The 14,435-nt window shown below is 38.9% G+C and overlaps 1 protein-coding gene across 1 annotated transcript; it reads right to left on the bottom strand.

Moving 5' to 3' along the window:
* Positions 1-2,908: 2,908 nt before the first annotated feature.
* LOC102233752 (mitogen-activated protein kinase 12-like) lies at positions 2,909-13,585 on the bottom strand. The gene is made up of 12 exons (XM_014469471.2): positions 13,347-13,585; positions 12,440-12,569; positions 10,577-10,635; positions 10,226-10,337; positions 8,906-8,935; positions 8,732-8,779; positions 7,764-7,878; positions 6,287-6,358; positions 5,952-6,031; positions 4,695-4,773; positions 4,355-4,528; positions 2,909-4,210 (listed from the first exon to the last, which is right to left on the bottom strand). Exons 1-12 carry the CDS (start codon positions 13,478-13,480, stop codon positions 4,149-4,151), a joined length of 1,095 nt encoding a protein of 364 aa, XP_014324957.1. The 5' UTR covers positions 13,481-13,585; the 3' UTR covers positions 2,909-4,148.
* Between the last annotated feature and the right edge of the window lie 850 nt (positions 13,586-14,435).

Raw genomic sequence — 14,435 nt, 5'->3', positions numbered from 1 at the left:
TTACTTAATGGTGGCTCGGACTTCTAATGCATTTAATGAGTTTGCAGCACATGGAGAAAACCTAAAGAGAATGAGTGATCAAGTTGTTTTGATCCACTTATTATAGTTTAAATAGAGGAGTAGCATATATATTATCACATGGACTTATATAAAGTTCTATACATTTTCTTTTCATATATTTAATATTGTTTTTCTTCTTTGGCTATTAGGTTGGCTTACAATGATTCCAAATAATGTACAGGAATGACCTGGTGTTGTTACATGTCAATCATCAGGGAGGGCAACTGAGGGGGGCAATCAGATGTCAGGGGGGGCAGTGCCCTCCCGGCCCCTCCTTTGGCTCTGCCCCTGCCTATAGACAGTTATTTTCAGAAACCTATGGAAAGAAAAAAAGAAAACTTGCTTGCAGCCCCTAGCTATGACAGTTCAGCAAATTCTGGCATGTGCTGTCAACTCTGTGGACATGCCACACAAATGACTCTGAGAAGTGGAAGACAGTCTGCCAAATGTTTGAGTAAGTGGAGGTGAATGCAACATGCCTGAGCAGATACATGAATCAAGAGCTGCAAGGGCTGCCTGTCTTGAAGTGATGAAGGGTGTGACACGATCAGAGACAGGAGAAACTTTTAACATAATTTATGTAATTTGATATATGTTTGAATTTATCTGATATTTGTTCACACTTGCTTTGACACTGGTGCTTCATGTTTTTATTAAATTCAATAGGCAACAAGGTTGAAACACATGATTAAATACACCTGGTGGTCACTGGGTGAGAGACAACATAGAGACATAGAGACACACACTCACACCTGAGGTCAACTTAGAGAACCTAATGTTTTTAAACTGGGAAGAAGCCTGAATATCTGGCGGGGACCCATGTGTGAACAGAGTGAACATGCTGAAAGATTTGAACCGAGGACCTTCTTGCTGCTCCCAACTGCCACTTTACAGCTGAATTGCCTGTTTCATCATATCAAAACTTACTGTACGAGGAAAAACTACAAAGATGGTTTGAAGTGCTTTGGCAAACAACCCGAACCTTTTTACTATACCTTTTACCGCTTTGGTGTTGGACAAATAAGGAATATTGTGCAATTACGTCACAATTGACACATTATGTAATTAAGCCCGCACCATGGTGGAGCTGTCCTGTATTTTGGAGGTGTTGAGTTGATAACCCTAATTATTACACATTTAGAAAAGCGTTTTCATTTCAGTGCAGCACATTTCATCAGAGAAAAAGATATTAAGTCATGCTGTGTTCTAGGAAAAGGGCAGACACTGTAGCTAAGGAACACAGGTAAATAAGGAAGTTAGCAACAACAAACCTGGTGTATGATGTTTTATCTGTAAATGAATGCTGCCCTCTAGTGACTGAAAGGAAGAATAACTAACTGGTTCATGCGACAGTTCTTTTCCATTTGCAAAATAAGATATTCCTCATTAGCATAAGATGCAATTCCTTATTGTACCTTAAGGGAGCAGTCAGGACTGAAATATTATTCTTATGTTAATTTTACAGTCCTAGCAGTGAGGGTGTCATTTCAGAACCAGACAAATATTAATTTACTGTTGCACCTTTTGAAATATACTGCAGTGTTTTATTTGAAAATAGGCAACATGCTATAGAACAAAGACACTCTACAGATTAAATTGACATTTAATGCATAATGAGATAAAGCATTAAGATTTTACATCAAGCAGCTCCACAGTGAGGCATGCTGCAGGTTCAGGAGCTAAAGCATACACAGACTGTATAAGCCAGGGTTACCCCTCTGAATTTCTGAGAACATGTCTCCCACAGCATGTGTTATAAAGTCAGTCTTGTGAGGGCAGTATATTGTTTTTAAATGGACAATCAGTCAGGTAAGTCCAGCTTAGTCAGTTCTACCTTAGTAAGTGGGGTTTGACTGAAATGTGGGGAAAAATGTTTCAGGTGAACTCTGTCTAATTCAATGATTAACTAAAAGTTTTACAAATCATTTGAACTATTCTGTTGTTGCCCTTCGCCTGGTAAAAACCAGACTCTTGTTCTACGCTTTGCTTCAGTCAGAGAGTCTGGACACCTGGCTATTGAGAAACAATTGTTTGCTGAAGGCTTGGACTAAAATGTTTGGCCACGTCGATAAAGCTTACCTGAAATTGCATGTGCTGTAAACAATCAGGCCCCGTGTATATATGATGGAACATGATGGCTGTTACTGAGAGCTGCAGCAATCAAATCTCTTAAACATTCCTTCTTCTCTTACTTTAGTTGCTCAATATTTGAAAGTATGGCCAACAGACTCAATGGGTTTGTTTACATCATCTGTTGCAATTGTCAAACTACAACTATAAGTAGACCACAGTTCTAAACCAGCTCAGAAAATCAACATCATTGTTCACCTCACTTTCTGTTCGCTGATTGGCCCAGTTGAAATTCTAACAGACCAATCCAAGTCAATGGGAGAAATTCTAGATGGAGCACTGAAGGGTGATGAGAATCAAGGGGAACTGCACAGGAAGGCAATGACCAGACTAATGGTCCTATGATATGGCCATAACCTAGACAGTGACACAAATGTGGTTTTGTAAACATTGTGGTTTAAGTTCATATAGTAGGCGCAAAGGTTTGTTACAAAGAAAAGTGTGCAGCCATCATTGGTTTGCATAAAATGTCACATTTAAATTGCAGGACACTGCAATGACGAATATTCAAGCTGGATGTTCTCGAGAGGATCCTGTTGCCACCAGTGCAGAGCTTGCTGAACTGTGTCAACAGGTTGGTGTGCTACAGTGAGGGGAATAATGTTTCAAGAGAAACTTGAGGGACAGACCAGAATTCTGCAGGAAAAAACAAGGAGAACATAACGATGGAGCTACTGTGATGACTTTCTAGTCTGCCATACAACACCATGAAACAAGGTAATCCTTAGGTTTTTATTTCAGTACATTTAGGCAGTTTATAAACTTTTTTTAACAAACATTTTAGTTGCCGTTATTGGCATTCATAAGGGTTTAGGTTACAGATTAATAACAACAGTCAATTTCTTTGTTTAGAACAACCAGTGACACTGAAATACATCTTAAATAAAGCACATAGCTTACATCATTCCCACCTAAAAAACTGATTCAGTGTTTGTTGAGTTGCCATGGCTGCTCTAGATCTGTTTCTGGTCATGAAAGGAGGAGGTAGACGTCAGACTTAAATACTGTTGGATAAACCACAGACTTTGATGTCACAGGGAGAAACACAGTTTTGTCCTGAAACTAGTCTTTTACCAACATGGACTGAAAGGCCAAGCAGAGAAGAAGAAGCCATTACTCCAAACAACATAAAAAGCCAGATTACAATTTATAAATGTCCAAGGGATCATTTTTGGAGACATTCTCTGTGGTGTCATGTGGTGTTTCTGCACATGACCACCATTATGTTTGGAGCAAGGGAAACTTTACAAGTGAACTTCACAAAGTTGATTAGAAAGGAAAAGAATGTCATGCAGTGGGGAAACAGATGTCAGCACAAACAGACCTTCCACAGTAGAGAGCTGGATTAGTTACAGAGTAGCTTAAGGGCAACAATATCGATGTTTTTGCAGTGGTCATTACAAAACATTGACTTCAGCTCCATCAAAATGTTGTAGCTTAAAAATGGTGTGAGTGACACATCTGACTCAATTACACCAGTTTATTCAGGAGGAATGGGACAAATTTCTAGCAGGTTATTGTGAGAAGCTTATGGAATGAACCCCAGAATGTTTGAATCAAGTCATATGGTTTATGGGACAATTCTTCCAAATATTAAGAAAATGTAAGGAAACTAATGGATTTGTGGAAAGTTAAAAACAAGTCTATGTATCATTATTGTGACATTTAGAAAGTAGCAGGGTATATGATGGGAAAAAGAAAATGTGCCTTTGTATAGTATATGTAAATATCTGGCTTCAACTGTAAAATTAATAAACTTGCTAATAAAATAAACAGCATCTTTCCGCCATGGCTGTACAGGCAACCATATCCACAAAACCTGCCCTTTACTGAATCTTGTATCAAATGATAAACATGTAAGCTGAAGCAAAAATGCTAAAACAGTTCATGCTGCTTTCAACCCCTCCCCAATTGTTCTTGACCTTTGAACCTGACACAGACAGCCACACTGACATGTCTTACATGGCTGTCTGGGCTGGGTTATCGGGGTCAAAAGTCATGATCTCCATGTGGATAAGACCTGGAAAACAGAAAGCAGTGTTAAATTTAGCAGAGAAATCTCTTGTGTACAAACAAATCTTTCAGGAATATGAAATCGTCACTACATTAGGATTTAGATTGTCTCAGTAGAGAGCACCCGAGTCTTTAGCTTTGCCATACATACTCTTCCATTCTCCGACATCAAGCTCAAGGCTCTCGAAGGAGTCATCGTAAGGTTTGGAGTCTGGTTCTGAATCTGCGTCGTGGTATTCTGACAGAAACGGGTGGGCCAGTCCTTGATTGGCTGTGAGCCTCTTCTCTGGATCCAGCAGCAACATCCCCTCCAGAAGGTTTAAAGCTGGAGGTATCAGGACAGAAACCATCCCGTCTTCTATTAACCATCAATGCTTTCAGACTTGGGTTGATTTGATTTTATTTACTGTAAGTGTTTCTATTAGCAGTGCACACTGTACTTTTTCTGGTATGTTATAGACCTAGAGTCAGGTCCGCATAAACAAACTCACCTTTCTCATTCATTGTTGGAAACACTAATTTAAAATTCTTCTTCTTTTGTGAGGGCAGACCTTGCACATACGACTGTGCCTGAAAAATAAATGACACGAGTCACATGATTTTTCAGAAACTGACAAACACTGATGAAAATGAGTGATCAAATAAATTAATCTCTTATTTCAGTAGCATGACATCCATCCATTGTCTTCCGCTTATCCAGGGTTGAGTTACAGGGGCAGCAGCCTAAACCCTGACCTCCTAGACCTCCCTCTCTCCAGCCACTTGGGCCAGCTCCCAAGGCGTTCCTAGCCCAGCAGAGAAACATAGTCCCTGCAGTGTGTCCAGGGTCTTCCACTAGGTCTGCTCCTGTTGGGATGTGCATGGAACATCTCAACAGGAAGGCATCCAGGAGGCATCCTAATAGGATTGCCCCAGTCACCTGAACTGGTTCCTCTTGATGTGAAGAAGCAGCACTTTGAGTCCCTCCAGGATGATCAAGCTTTTCACACTGTCTCTAAGCGATAGCCCAGGCACCATGACATGACCATAGATGAGGGCAGGAATATAGATCAATCGTTAAACCAAGAGCTTTGCCTTTTGGCAAAAGCTGTTCATCATGGCAGACAGTTACAGCACCTGCACCACTGCAGACACCACACAAATCTGCCTATGGACCATTTTTCCCTCGTTCACAAACACCACCACAAGATACTTCAACTCCTCTACTTAGGGCAGGACCTTGTCTCTGATGTGGTGAATGTATTCTACCCTGGTTCAACACCAGAAATGGGTAGTTCCTAATTTATATTCTGGCTGGTTCACACTCCACTGCAAACTACTCCAGGGAAAGGTTCCAAACACAATTAGTGACAAAGGGCAACCTTGGTGGAGTCCAACTTACTGCCAGCAACAAGGACCAAACTCTGGCATTAGTTGTACAGAGACCTAACAGCCAGTGCTGTGTATAGCCTGGTTCCCCATACACAGGACTACCCAAGGGAGACATTTGAATGCCTTCTCCAAGTCCACAAAACACATGTAAACTGAGTTCACCAAAACACAAAATCAACCTTCTTCCACAGCTATCTCAATTTCAGATCTAGATTGGGGGATGAGAAGAACCTCTCTTCAATGATAGGTTCAGGACATTAACTGCAACTAATGATTAATTTATGCACATCTTGACCAGGTGTGCAAACAAATTTGTCTGCATCAGTAGCAAACTGGAAATGTCAGTATGGTTGTTTTGTGGACAAAAAATAACTCACATCTTTACTCTGCATCTTCTGCACTAGGGACGAATCTGGTGTTCCTGTCAGATTGAGGATCTTCTTCAGCTGATCAATACCTGGATGCTTAGGTAAGAAAACCAGGGCTACCTGTTCAGTGTGTGTCTGTTTAGCTGTATTTTAAATCAACTAAATTTAATTTGAACATTTTCTTATTAATACATTAAGCTAATATTAGCACACATGCTGATTTATATTCATGAGTATATGATTCAGCCATTTATTCCTTTCACATGTAGGAATAAGGATTGAAACTCAAGCCTTATTCTTTATCCTTATAATAATTGAGCGTGAAGATATCTGTATGTGGATACTGTCGTGTCCTGGGAAAAGCACCGTGCTGGTGATCATTTCAGCCAGGATGCAGGCGGCTGACCAGACGTCCACTGCAAAGAGGCAGAATCTCAGTCACAAAAAATCTGTTTGACAGGTTGTGTTGTAGCCTACTTCAATAGCATATTTCATTTGAGACTAGGCCTGTCACGATAAACGGTAAATCAATTAATCATACGATAAATTAAAACTATCGACGTCATTTTAATTATCGGCATTATCGTCTCTTCCGGCCTTTTTCTCTTTCTGTTAATGACACTGAATGAAAAAAGGCTCAACTCCGGTGCTCTCCACTGACCCTCCCTTCCTCATTTCCTTAGTGTAAAGCTCAGCGCACACAACACGATCTCAGAGCTGTCGGCCCATTTTCAAACCCTGACAGACCACACATTAGCCGACAGAAATCCTAGGTATAACGGTTCGATCTGGTTCGTTCCTGCCGTGTGGTGTCCAACAATGGGCACAAAATAATGGCTACAAGTCCAGTGAACTAATTTTAAAACCAGGCATTAATCAATGCTTTACTACAATCTACCTGCAATGCATGTGGCTAGTGTCAGCGTAAAGTCCTGACTGAATGAAAATTATTATAACCTGTTTATGTCACGTTAACAAAGAACAGCTGAAAAGTTTATCAACTGCGGTAGCAATTTCGCTCCAACTCCTCCCCTTGTCATTTCTATATTCTTTGCATGTTGAATAAACATTAATGTTGTTTCCACATATCATCTCCAATGTCTGCTGGACTCCGGGTTGCGCCGTGTCAGCTGTTTGGGATTCCCCTCCATAATTTCCCCTCAGAAAGCGTGGAGGAGAATCCTCTTCTGATTGGCTGCCTGTCACATTCAACAGGCTGCGTTAAGATCCCAGTCAGAAAACCCCTGATTTGGATCGGAGCGGCAACAACGATCTACCGTAACACACCACACAATCTTAGAAAGACCAACTTTCTAAGATTGTTGGAAGGGGAAAAATAGGAGCAAAAACCTTGTAGTGTGAACTATTGCATCAGGTAGTCGATGTGCCCATTTTCTCTATTTAAATCTAATTATTACTGAAGGGCAACATAATATACAGACTTCATAATCTGCACTCTTTTGGTTGAATGCAGTATTTATTTCCACTTTGGCTTTATGTTGTTTAGTTGTTTTTTTTCAAGTGAGTTTTTTGTTAATGGAGACTGAGAATCCATTTTATTTTTGTTTTTGGTTGTTTTGTTTATTTTGTTTACCAGTTCCAGTGTTAAATGTTCTTTTGAAAATAAAGTGTATCTATCTTTGGCAAGAAATCGCATGCATTATTACGTCATTTCCATTAAATCAGTGTAAAAAGGTCTTCAAACAATATTATCGTTTATCGCAATAATTTTTGAGACAATTAATCGTTGAGCAAAATTTGCTATCGTGACAGGCCTATTTGAGACAAATTGATATTAAAGATGCACAGTATTGTTCTTACCTGCCTGACTGTAGTGCATCCAGTTGAAAATGACCTCAGGTGCTCTGTACCAGCGTGTGACCACATAACCAGTCATTTCACTCTCAGTTTGTCTCGCCAGACCAAAATCCAGGATCTGAAATGAAAGGCACTTGATTTTTTTCTATACCTTAATTCTTTCAATATGAGGAGCACTGTGAATATTCAGTTTCAAGTTTTGATGCAAATTCACAATAAAATTGTGGTCAGAACTTTGATTGACCTATTCTATTTTTTGTTTCTGCATTGTCCTGTAAGCCACCCAGTTTCACTATAGGGAATGTGATATCAAGGTGTTAGTTTGTCTCTACACTTTACCTTTTGCAGGTACACACTTTGGCTACTCCTCTAATGGCAGAGATCATTTTTTGTTTAGCACTTTAATGTTTTTGCAAACTTTCAAAACGTTTAGCCTATTTAGACTCTGATTCTGAAAGACTCACTTATTTGGCTATTTTGTAAACTTTCAGTTCAATAAAAGTGAACCTCTTTGTTGTAGTTTTAATTATTGACTGTCAATAATTTTTCTAGTAGTCAGCCGTTTGCATTCATGCTGGTGAAGAGGACGAAGCCTGTTTACGCAACATTTCCATTTCCTCTCTTCTCCTTTCCTTTCTTTTTTTCCAAAAAGCTTTGAGCAAATTGCAAGTAAGCAAAACATGAAGCAATGAGGTACAGCCTACAACAGAAAACAGTTACATGGACAATCAGGTGTGTTAATGAAAACATACATAAAATTCATAAATACTAACTATTTTTGAGAGACTCCATGTTCTCTTTGTGACACATGATGGGTATAACTATGGTTGAATGTAGCGCTTTAGCATTAGCTTCCACTAACTACTACGTTGGCGTAGGACTTAGTGGAACTAATGTGTATGTTTTAAGGTTAGGGCAGCTACATTTATAGTTTGCGGTGCCCACCACTGTCATACATTTTGAGAACTTACCTTTAATTCACAGGATTCACTCACGGCCAGATTGCCCGGCTTCAGATCCTACAACACACGAGTAACACCTTGGCATTAATTTCAGCATATGTTTGCTTCTTTGCTGGCAGAAAAATAAAGAAAAATCTAAAAGACTTATTAATGAATTAGACATTGAAGCTGATGTATACCAACCCGATGTATGATCCCAGCAGAGTGGATGTACTGCAGAGAACAACAACATGGATTTAGGAACATTGGGAAGACAGTAGGGAGATTATCTTTGTGAACTTAAGAGATGTTGGAAAAACATATCAAAAGAAAGAAACATCTTAAGATATGTGCATACGTACTCTAGTTTTACAGTTAGAATTGTGTTTCCACAAAGCACTGTTGGTTACATATTAACTAGCAGTGCCTGAGGGGATAAATAAGGGTAAGGAAGACACACACCCATGACACACTCTGCCTGGGAATGGCATAAAGAACAGATTATCTGACAAGATTCCTTTGAACATACTCTTAAATGTATTTATTGTGCAATCACAGTCATTTATTAACACAATAGTTAAATGCTTTTTCTTATACAAAACACTGAGTAGCTGATGAACTATAGTTGATGAACTAGTTAAAGAACTGTTTTGTAAAGGCAGAAAACATTCTGCAAATAAGATACACAGCTGAAATTAGACATGTACAAACACTGAAAAACTATTTCTGGCATTAAATCGAAGCACACTTTTCCTGCTTCAGGTTCATTTTGACTTATCAGAAGATTACTATTTTCTGGAAGCAGTATTAACTTCATCACTGGGCCTCTGTTGCATTAACTTGGTTTTGGTATTGACACTCCCTAAGCTCGGCCTCAGTTTTGCTCACAAGATGCTCTTTTTCTTCCCAGACGTGTCCCTTATCTTTGTGATCTAGAAAGGCAGTAAGAGTGTTTTTTTCTCCTCTGTGCATGTTCCACCTTGTGCTGCTGCTGCTTCATTTTGTTAATATGACTTGGTTCAGACTTGTTGAAGCTGAGATATTTTGACATTTCCAACCTGGTGAGATTGTTGCTGAGATTTTTTTACACCGACGCACAAGTGTGACAAACTCCATCAAAACTGTGGAATATTTTACCTATCAGAGAATACACCTTTTAGCAGTGGCTGCATGTAAGTTGCAGCTGTAATTTGTAATTTGTAGTCCTAAAAAGTGTTGGCTCAGGGGAGCTGAATATAAATCCAATCACACTTTCCATATTTTTATTTATAAAGAAATAAAACAAAAAAACCTTCTACTTTACAACTGTGCACTACTATGTGTTGGTCTAGCACTTAAAATCCAAATAAAACACAGAAATGTGTTATTCAACAGAAAAGAAACTTTTGCAAGACACAAAGACCTGCATAATGAGCTTATTTGGAGAGGCAGGGAGGTGGTTGTATATCACAAATGGCCCAGTAGGAGATCGTAAATAAAGCAAATAATAATAATAATAATAATGATAATATTCAAATCACTCACCTTCAGGCCTCTTAGCAGTTGATAAAACAGATATGTGATGATGCGATCAGATAATCTCTTTCTCTTCATAATGTGGCCCAGATCTTGGGCTACAAAGGGCATCACCATATAACTAAAGATTGACAGATATCAAGGGAGGAAAGAAACACAAGTGTAAACTAAATCAAATCAAATCTCCAGGCCTAAGCCTAAAAGTTCAGGATATATAAAGCAATTTTGAAAATGTAGACAGTAAAAAGGAAAGGAGATCAACATTTGAATGAACAAACCAAGTAAAAACAAGCAGGACGAAGCTGAAACATTGAACCAAACTCAATGAGCTGCAGAAACCAGCAGAATTGTTCTACTTACAAGGTTTGGAATTTCTCCAGTGTGGAGTCGGGTGTAAAGACGTTAAGAAGGCAGATCACCTTTAAAGAAAAATGAATCAATCAATAAACAAGCTCAACCTTTAGGATATTTACTTGTGATCATTTTCCCGTTCTCTATATTTGCATTAAAACACATTTACACCAGCCTGGATCATTGACTTAACAGCAGAACAGAGCCATAGTTTCATGTTTTATGTCAAATTCTGACCCTACCACAAGACGACTTAAATCAACACTTAGACCAGGCAATGGATTAGCAATCTGTTCCTGTCCAATCTTTCAGCACCTGGGTGAACTGTAGCCTCAGCTTCCTGTTCTTAGCTGACTGGCGTTGGCATCTGGTGTGACGTTCTGCTGCTGTTTGAAGTGTTGGGTGCTTAGATTCTGAATACCTTAACTGTAGCAAATGGGTCATTTTGGCTGCTACTACCTATCATCTTGACTCTACGCTCTGTAAAGCAGGAGATGGTTCGGAATGCTGATGCTTTGTTGGAACTTGATCAGGCATAAACCGAGGTGAGCTGATGTTTGTGTTAGCAAGCAGTCAAACATATGTAACTAACAACGTGTCTGTTGAGTGTATTTTTTACACTTCAAAGTGTGAAATATACATTTTGTTTACATCTTTGTTCCTAGAGGGCAATGAATTTGAAAATTTATTTTAAGAAAAAAGGAATCTAATATAATGTAAAAAATAAAAATCAACTGTATTTGAAAGAAGAGGAACATTTTTTAGCAAGATTAGAAAGTTAGGGGTAACCTTGACGTTGAACTTCACCTGAGGTGCCATACAGTGGTAACAGAAACTGATTTCAAGAAAAGATCCAGTAGAGAGGTATTTTCCTCAATTAAGAATGTAGGCTAAAGAAATGTTTGCCTCTTTACCGGTTGCTGCAGGTTTTACTTTTTTGTCACAATTACCAATTTGAGAACATCAACCATCAGACAAAGAACCAGAGTCAATAAAAAAATGCATTTTCAAATGATTACATTTGTTAAGAGAACTAATGCATCCAAACCAGTCTAGTTGAAAAACTAATCAGCCCCTAACCATGATAGCTTGGCACTGAGTCTTTTAAATCACAATGGAGGAATTTTGGCCTGCTCTTCTTTTGTTAGCCAGGCTGAAGGATTTCCAAGTATGATTGGTCTGTTAAAAGTTATGCCTCATCTCAACTGGATTTAAAGATGCAGTATTATGCAATTAGCATTATGCATTTAGTGCCATCTTATAGCACAATCAAGAAACTGTTACCTTTAGTTGTTATAAAAATGCAATATATACCAAATATGACTTAAAAGATATTTGACTTCATTATAAGAGCAGTTCAGTGGCTCAGTAGCTCCAATAAGATGGTTTGCACAGCACAATGGTTGCCATGAGAGATTAAAGAATTTCTCCTTTAATCTCTAGCTAGCTCCTTCTGACTAGCCAGCAGCAATTAACAAACACCTGGTGGAACTGTTCATCTGCTGAGCTCATATGGTGATGACTTCCTGAAGGCAAAGTTTCAGACAGAGCAGGAGTTTTTAAAGAGACAGAGACCCAATTTCAAGGCCTTAAATTGCAAAGTAAAATTTCTTTTAAGTCATATTTGATATATACAGCATTGTTTTTAACAACTGAAAGAAACATAGTTACTTGATTGTGCTATAAAATGGCACAATGTTTCTGGAAAACACAAAATACAGATTTTTGTGCTTACTTGGGCTATGTTGAATCTTTAAGATTTGATTCATTTAAGTGTTACTAAGTCATCTTTAAGGAGAGAAATATGTTTTTCGCAACACTGTACTTGTTGAATGCAGACTAATTGTCATTTCCTGCAACGTTTCTTCTCACATTATCGTGCTGGATGTGGCGGAGCAGCCTGAGCTCCCTGTAGGCTCGCTTCGCATGGATGAGGGACTGAAAGGGCCGATACAGCTTCTTGATCGCCACCTTCTCTTTGGTCTTCTGGTCGATGGCGGAGCTAAACAAGATTAAACACACTGTCTTATTGACATGGTACACACTGGCTCACATGACTCACACGGATACTCTGATGTAAGTCAGGAACCTAAGGGTTGTTGTTTTCTGACACACCTTTTGTCTATATATCAGTATCATTATCTGCATCACTTTATTATTGTCCCTGTAGGGAGATTTACCAGATCTGAACCAAAATAACATCAGTGTTAACAGACAATAACTCATCAGCAGTTTCTAGTGTTTCAGTGGGAGATCACTAGAAAGAACTGTGTCTTGGACAGCTCACATTCCTGCCTGTAGTGTTGAAAAGGTTTGTGGGGGAGATTCTTGTCATTTTGGAGGACCTGCATTGACTTGCCGATCTGCGATCTTCAGGCAGACAAAAACTGTTTCTGTTAGCAAAACCATTTGATCCCGGCCTGTCGGGCTGCCTAAACCACACAGCTGTGGAATGCATATTTAGGTCCTAAACACACACAGGATAAGTCAATTTACATCCAAACTCAGTCAAAGGCTTGGGATACTTTAGGACAGCACTGATCTATAAAACTATACTAGCAGCTTGACAATGTTTCAGAATGATTAAAGGAACAGCAGAACAACAAAAGTTTTATTAACACTAAAATGTAAATAAGAAGAGCTCAAATCTAAATTGGTGACTATATGACAGTGAGAATTAAAAAAAAAGAAGTTATAATATCGATAATCATTTTAAAAATGTTGAAAGAGTGACTATTTTTCTTCAAATGTTTTCGCACCCCACTCGGGGTAAACTCACCACACTGTGCCGTAAGCTCCGGAGCCGATCGCCAGCAGCGTCGCGTATCTCTCCGGGACATCCCAGGTGGTTTTCTGCACCTCCACCCGGTGGAAACCCGGCCTGACGGGAGAGTTCCTGACCGGAGACTGCATGGCGGCCCGGGATTTCAGGTCGCTGCGGGCGCTTTGACCGCGCGCGCTGTTTCTACCTGACAGGTGGGGTCTGTTCAGCGGGAAGGGTGGGAGCGAGCGCGCGCGTGGGAGCGAGCGCGTGGGAGACGCCTCCGCGCGTTTCCGGACACGCTCCCTATTAGCTGCAGAAAATCCAGCATTTGATGGGGAGTTTAAGAAATTCACAGAACACATTTCAAGACAGAAAAACGTGTTCTATACATTCAACAGTTTCACTTTCTTTGTGTCATAATCCTTTCACCTCTTCCACCACACGTGAAGGCAACACAGAACAAGAGACTTTAAAAACTGTACTCTGTTTTTTTTAAATCAAATGTAAAAAGGCTGAGAAGCCTTTAGCTACCTGGAATGTATTCAGAGAGCCAGTGACATGATTCATGTTTTGCTGTCTAAATTATTTCCTTGATCATTATCTGTTTTTAAATCGATGTTGGACTTTGTTCCTATATTTACAAGAAGGGAAGAGAAGAATTCTTACAATCCACATGTTTCTGAAATTCTGGTGGGGCAAAATAGTGGGTTTTATTATTATTATTATTATTATTATTATTATTATTATTATTATTATTATTATTATTATTATTATTATTATTATTAAGATTGTGTTGTTTTCTGTTTCTTTTACCTTTTTTAAAGGATTTAAAAACACGGTTATGTGTCTTTGCATTTCACTTAATTAAATATTATATGGGAGTCCATTACTGACGTTTTGAAGCAAATCAAAATTTTTGGAGACATTACCATTGAAGGCTATGGCTAGGTTTAGCTTTCTATGTTTCATTTGGAATATAATAAATTATTGTGTATTAATTGTTTAAATCCGGTGGAAGGATTTTTGCTTACTTTTTTTATTTAAGGATAGCTGTTGTGATGTATAACTCATCAATCCTTACAAGACGTTACTTGGATGATATGA

This window comes from Xiphophorus maculatus, chromosome 1, assembly GCF_002775205.1.
Source record: "Xiphophorus maculatus strain JP 163 A chromosome 1, X_maculatus-5.0-male, whole genome shotgun sequence".
Taxonomy (NCBI): domain Eukaryota; kingdom Metazoa; phylum Chordata; class Actinopteri; order Cyprinodontiformes; family Poeciliidae; genus Xiphophorus; species Xiphophorus maculatus.
Note: the sequence above shows the minus strand (reverse complement) of the source record. Positions and strands in the feature narration are given on the sequence as shown.

Coding starts and splice junctions, on each gene's coding strand:
- LOC102233752 (XM_014469471.2), bottom strand. CDS start 13,480: ATGCAGTCTCCGGTCAGGAACTCTCCCGTCAGGCCGGGTTTCCACCGG. Junction 8,936..10,225: donor AACTGCTAAGAGGCCTGAAG/GTGAGTGATTTG, acceptor TGTTCTCTGCAG/TACATCCACTCTGCTGGGAT. Junction 4,211..4,354: donor TGATGTCGGAGAATGGAAGA/GTATGTATGGCA, acceptor TCTGTTTTCCAG/GTCTTATCCACATGGAGATC.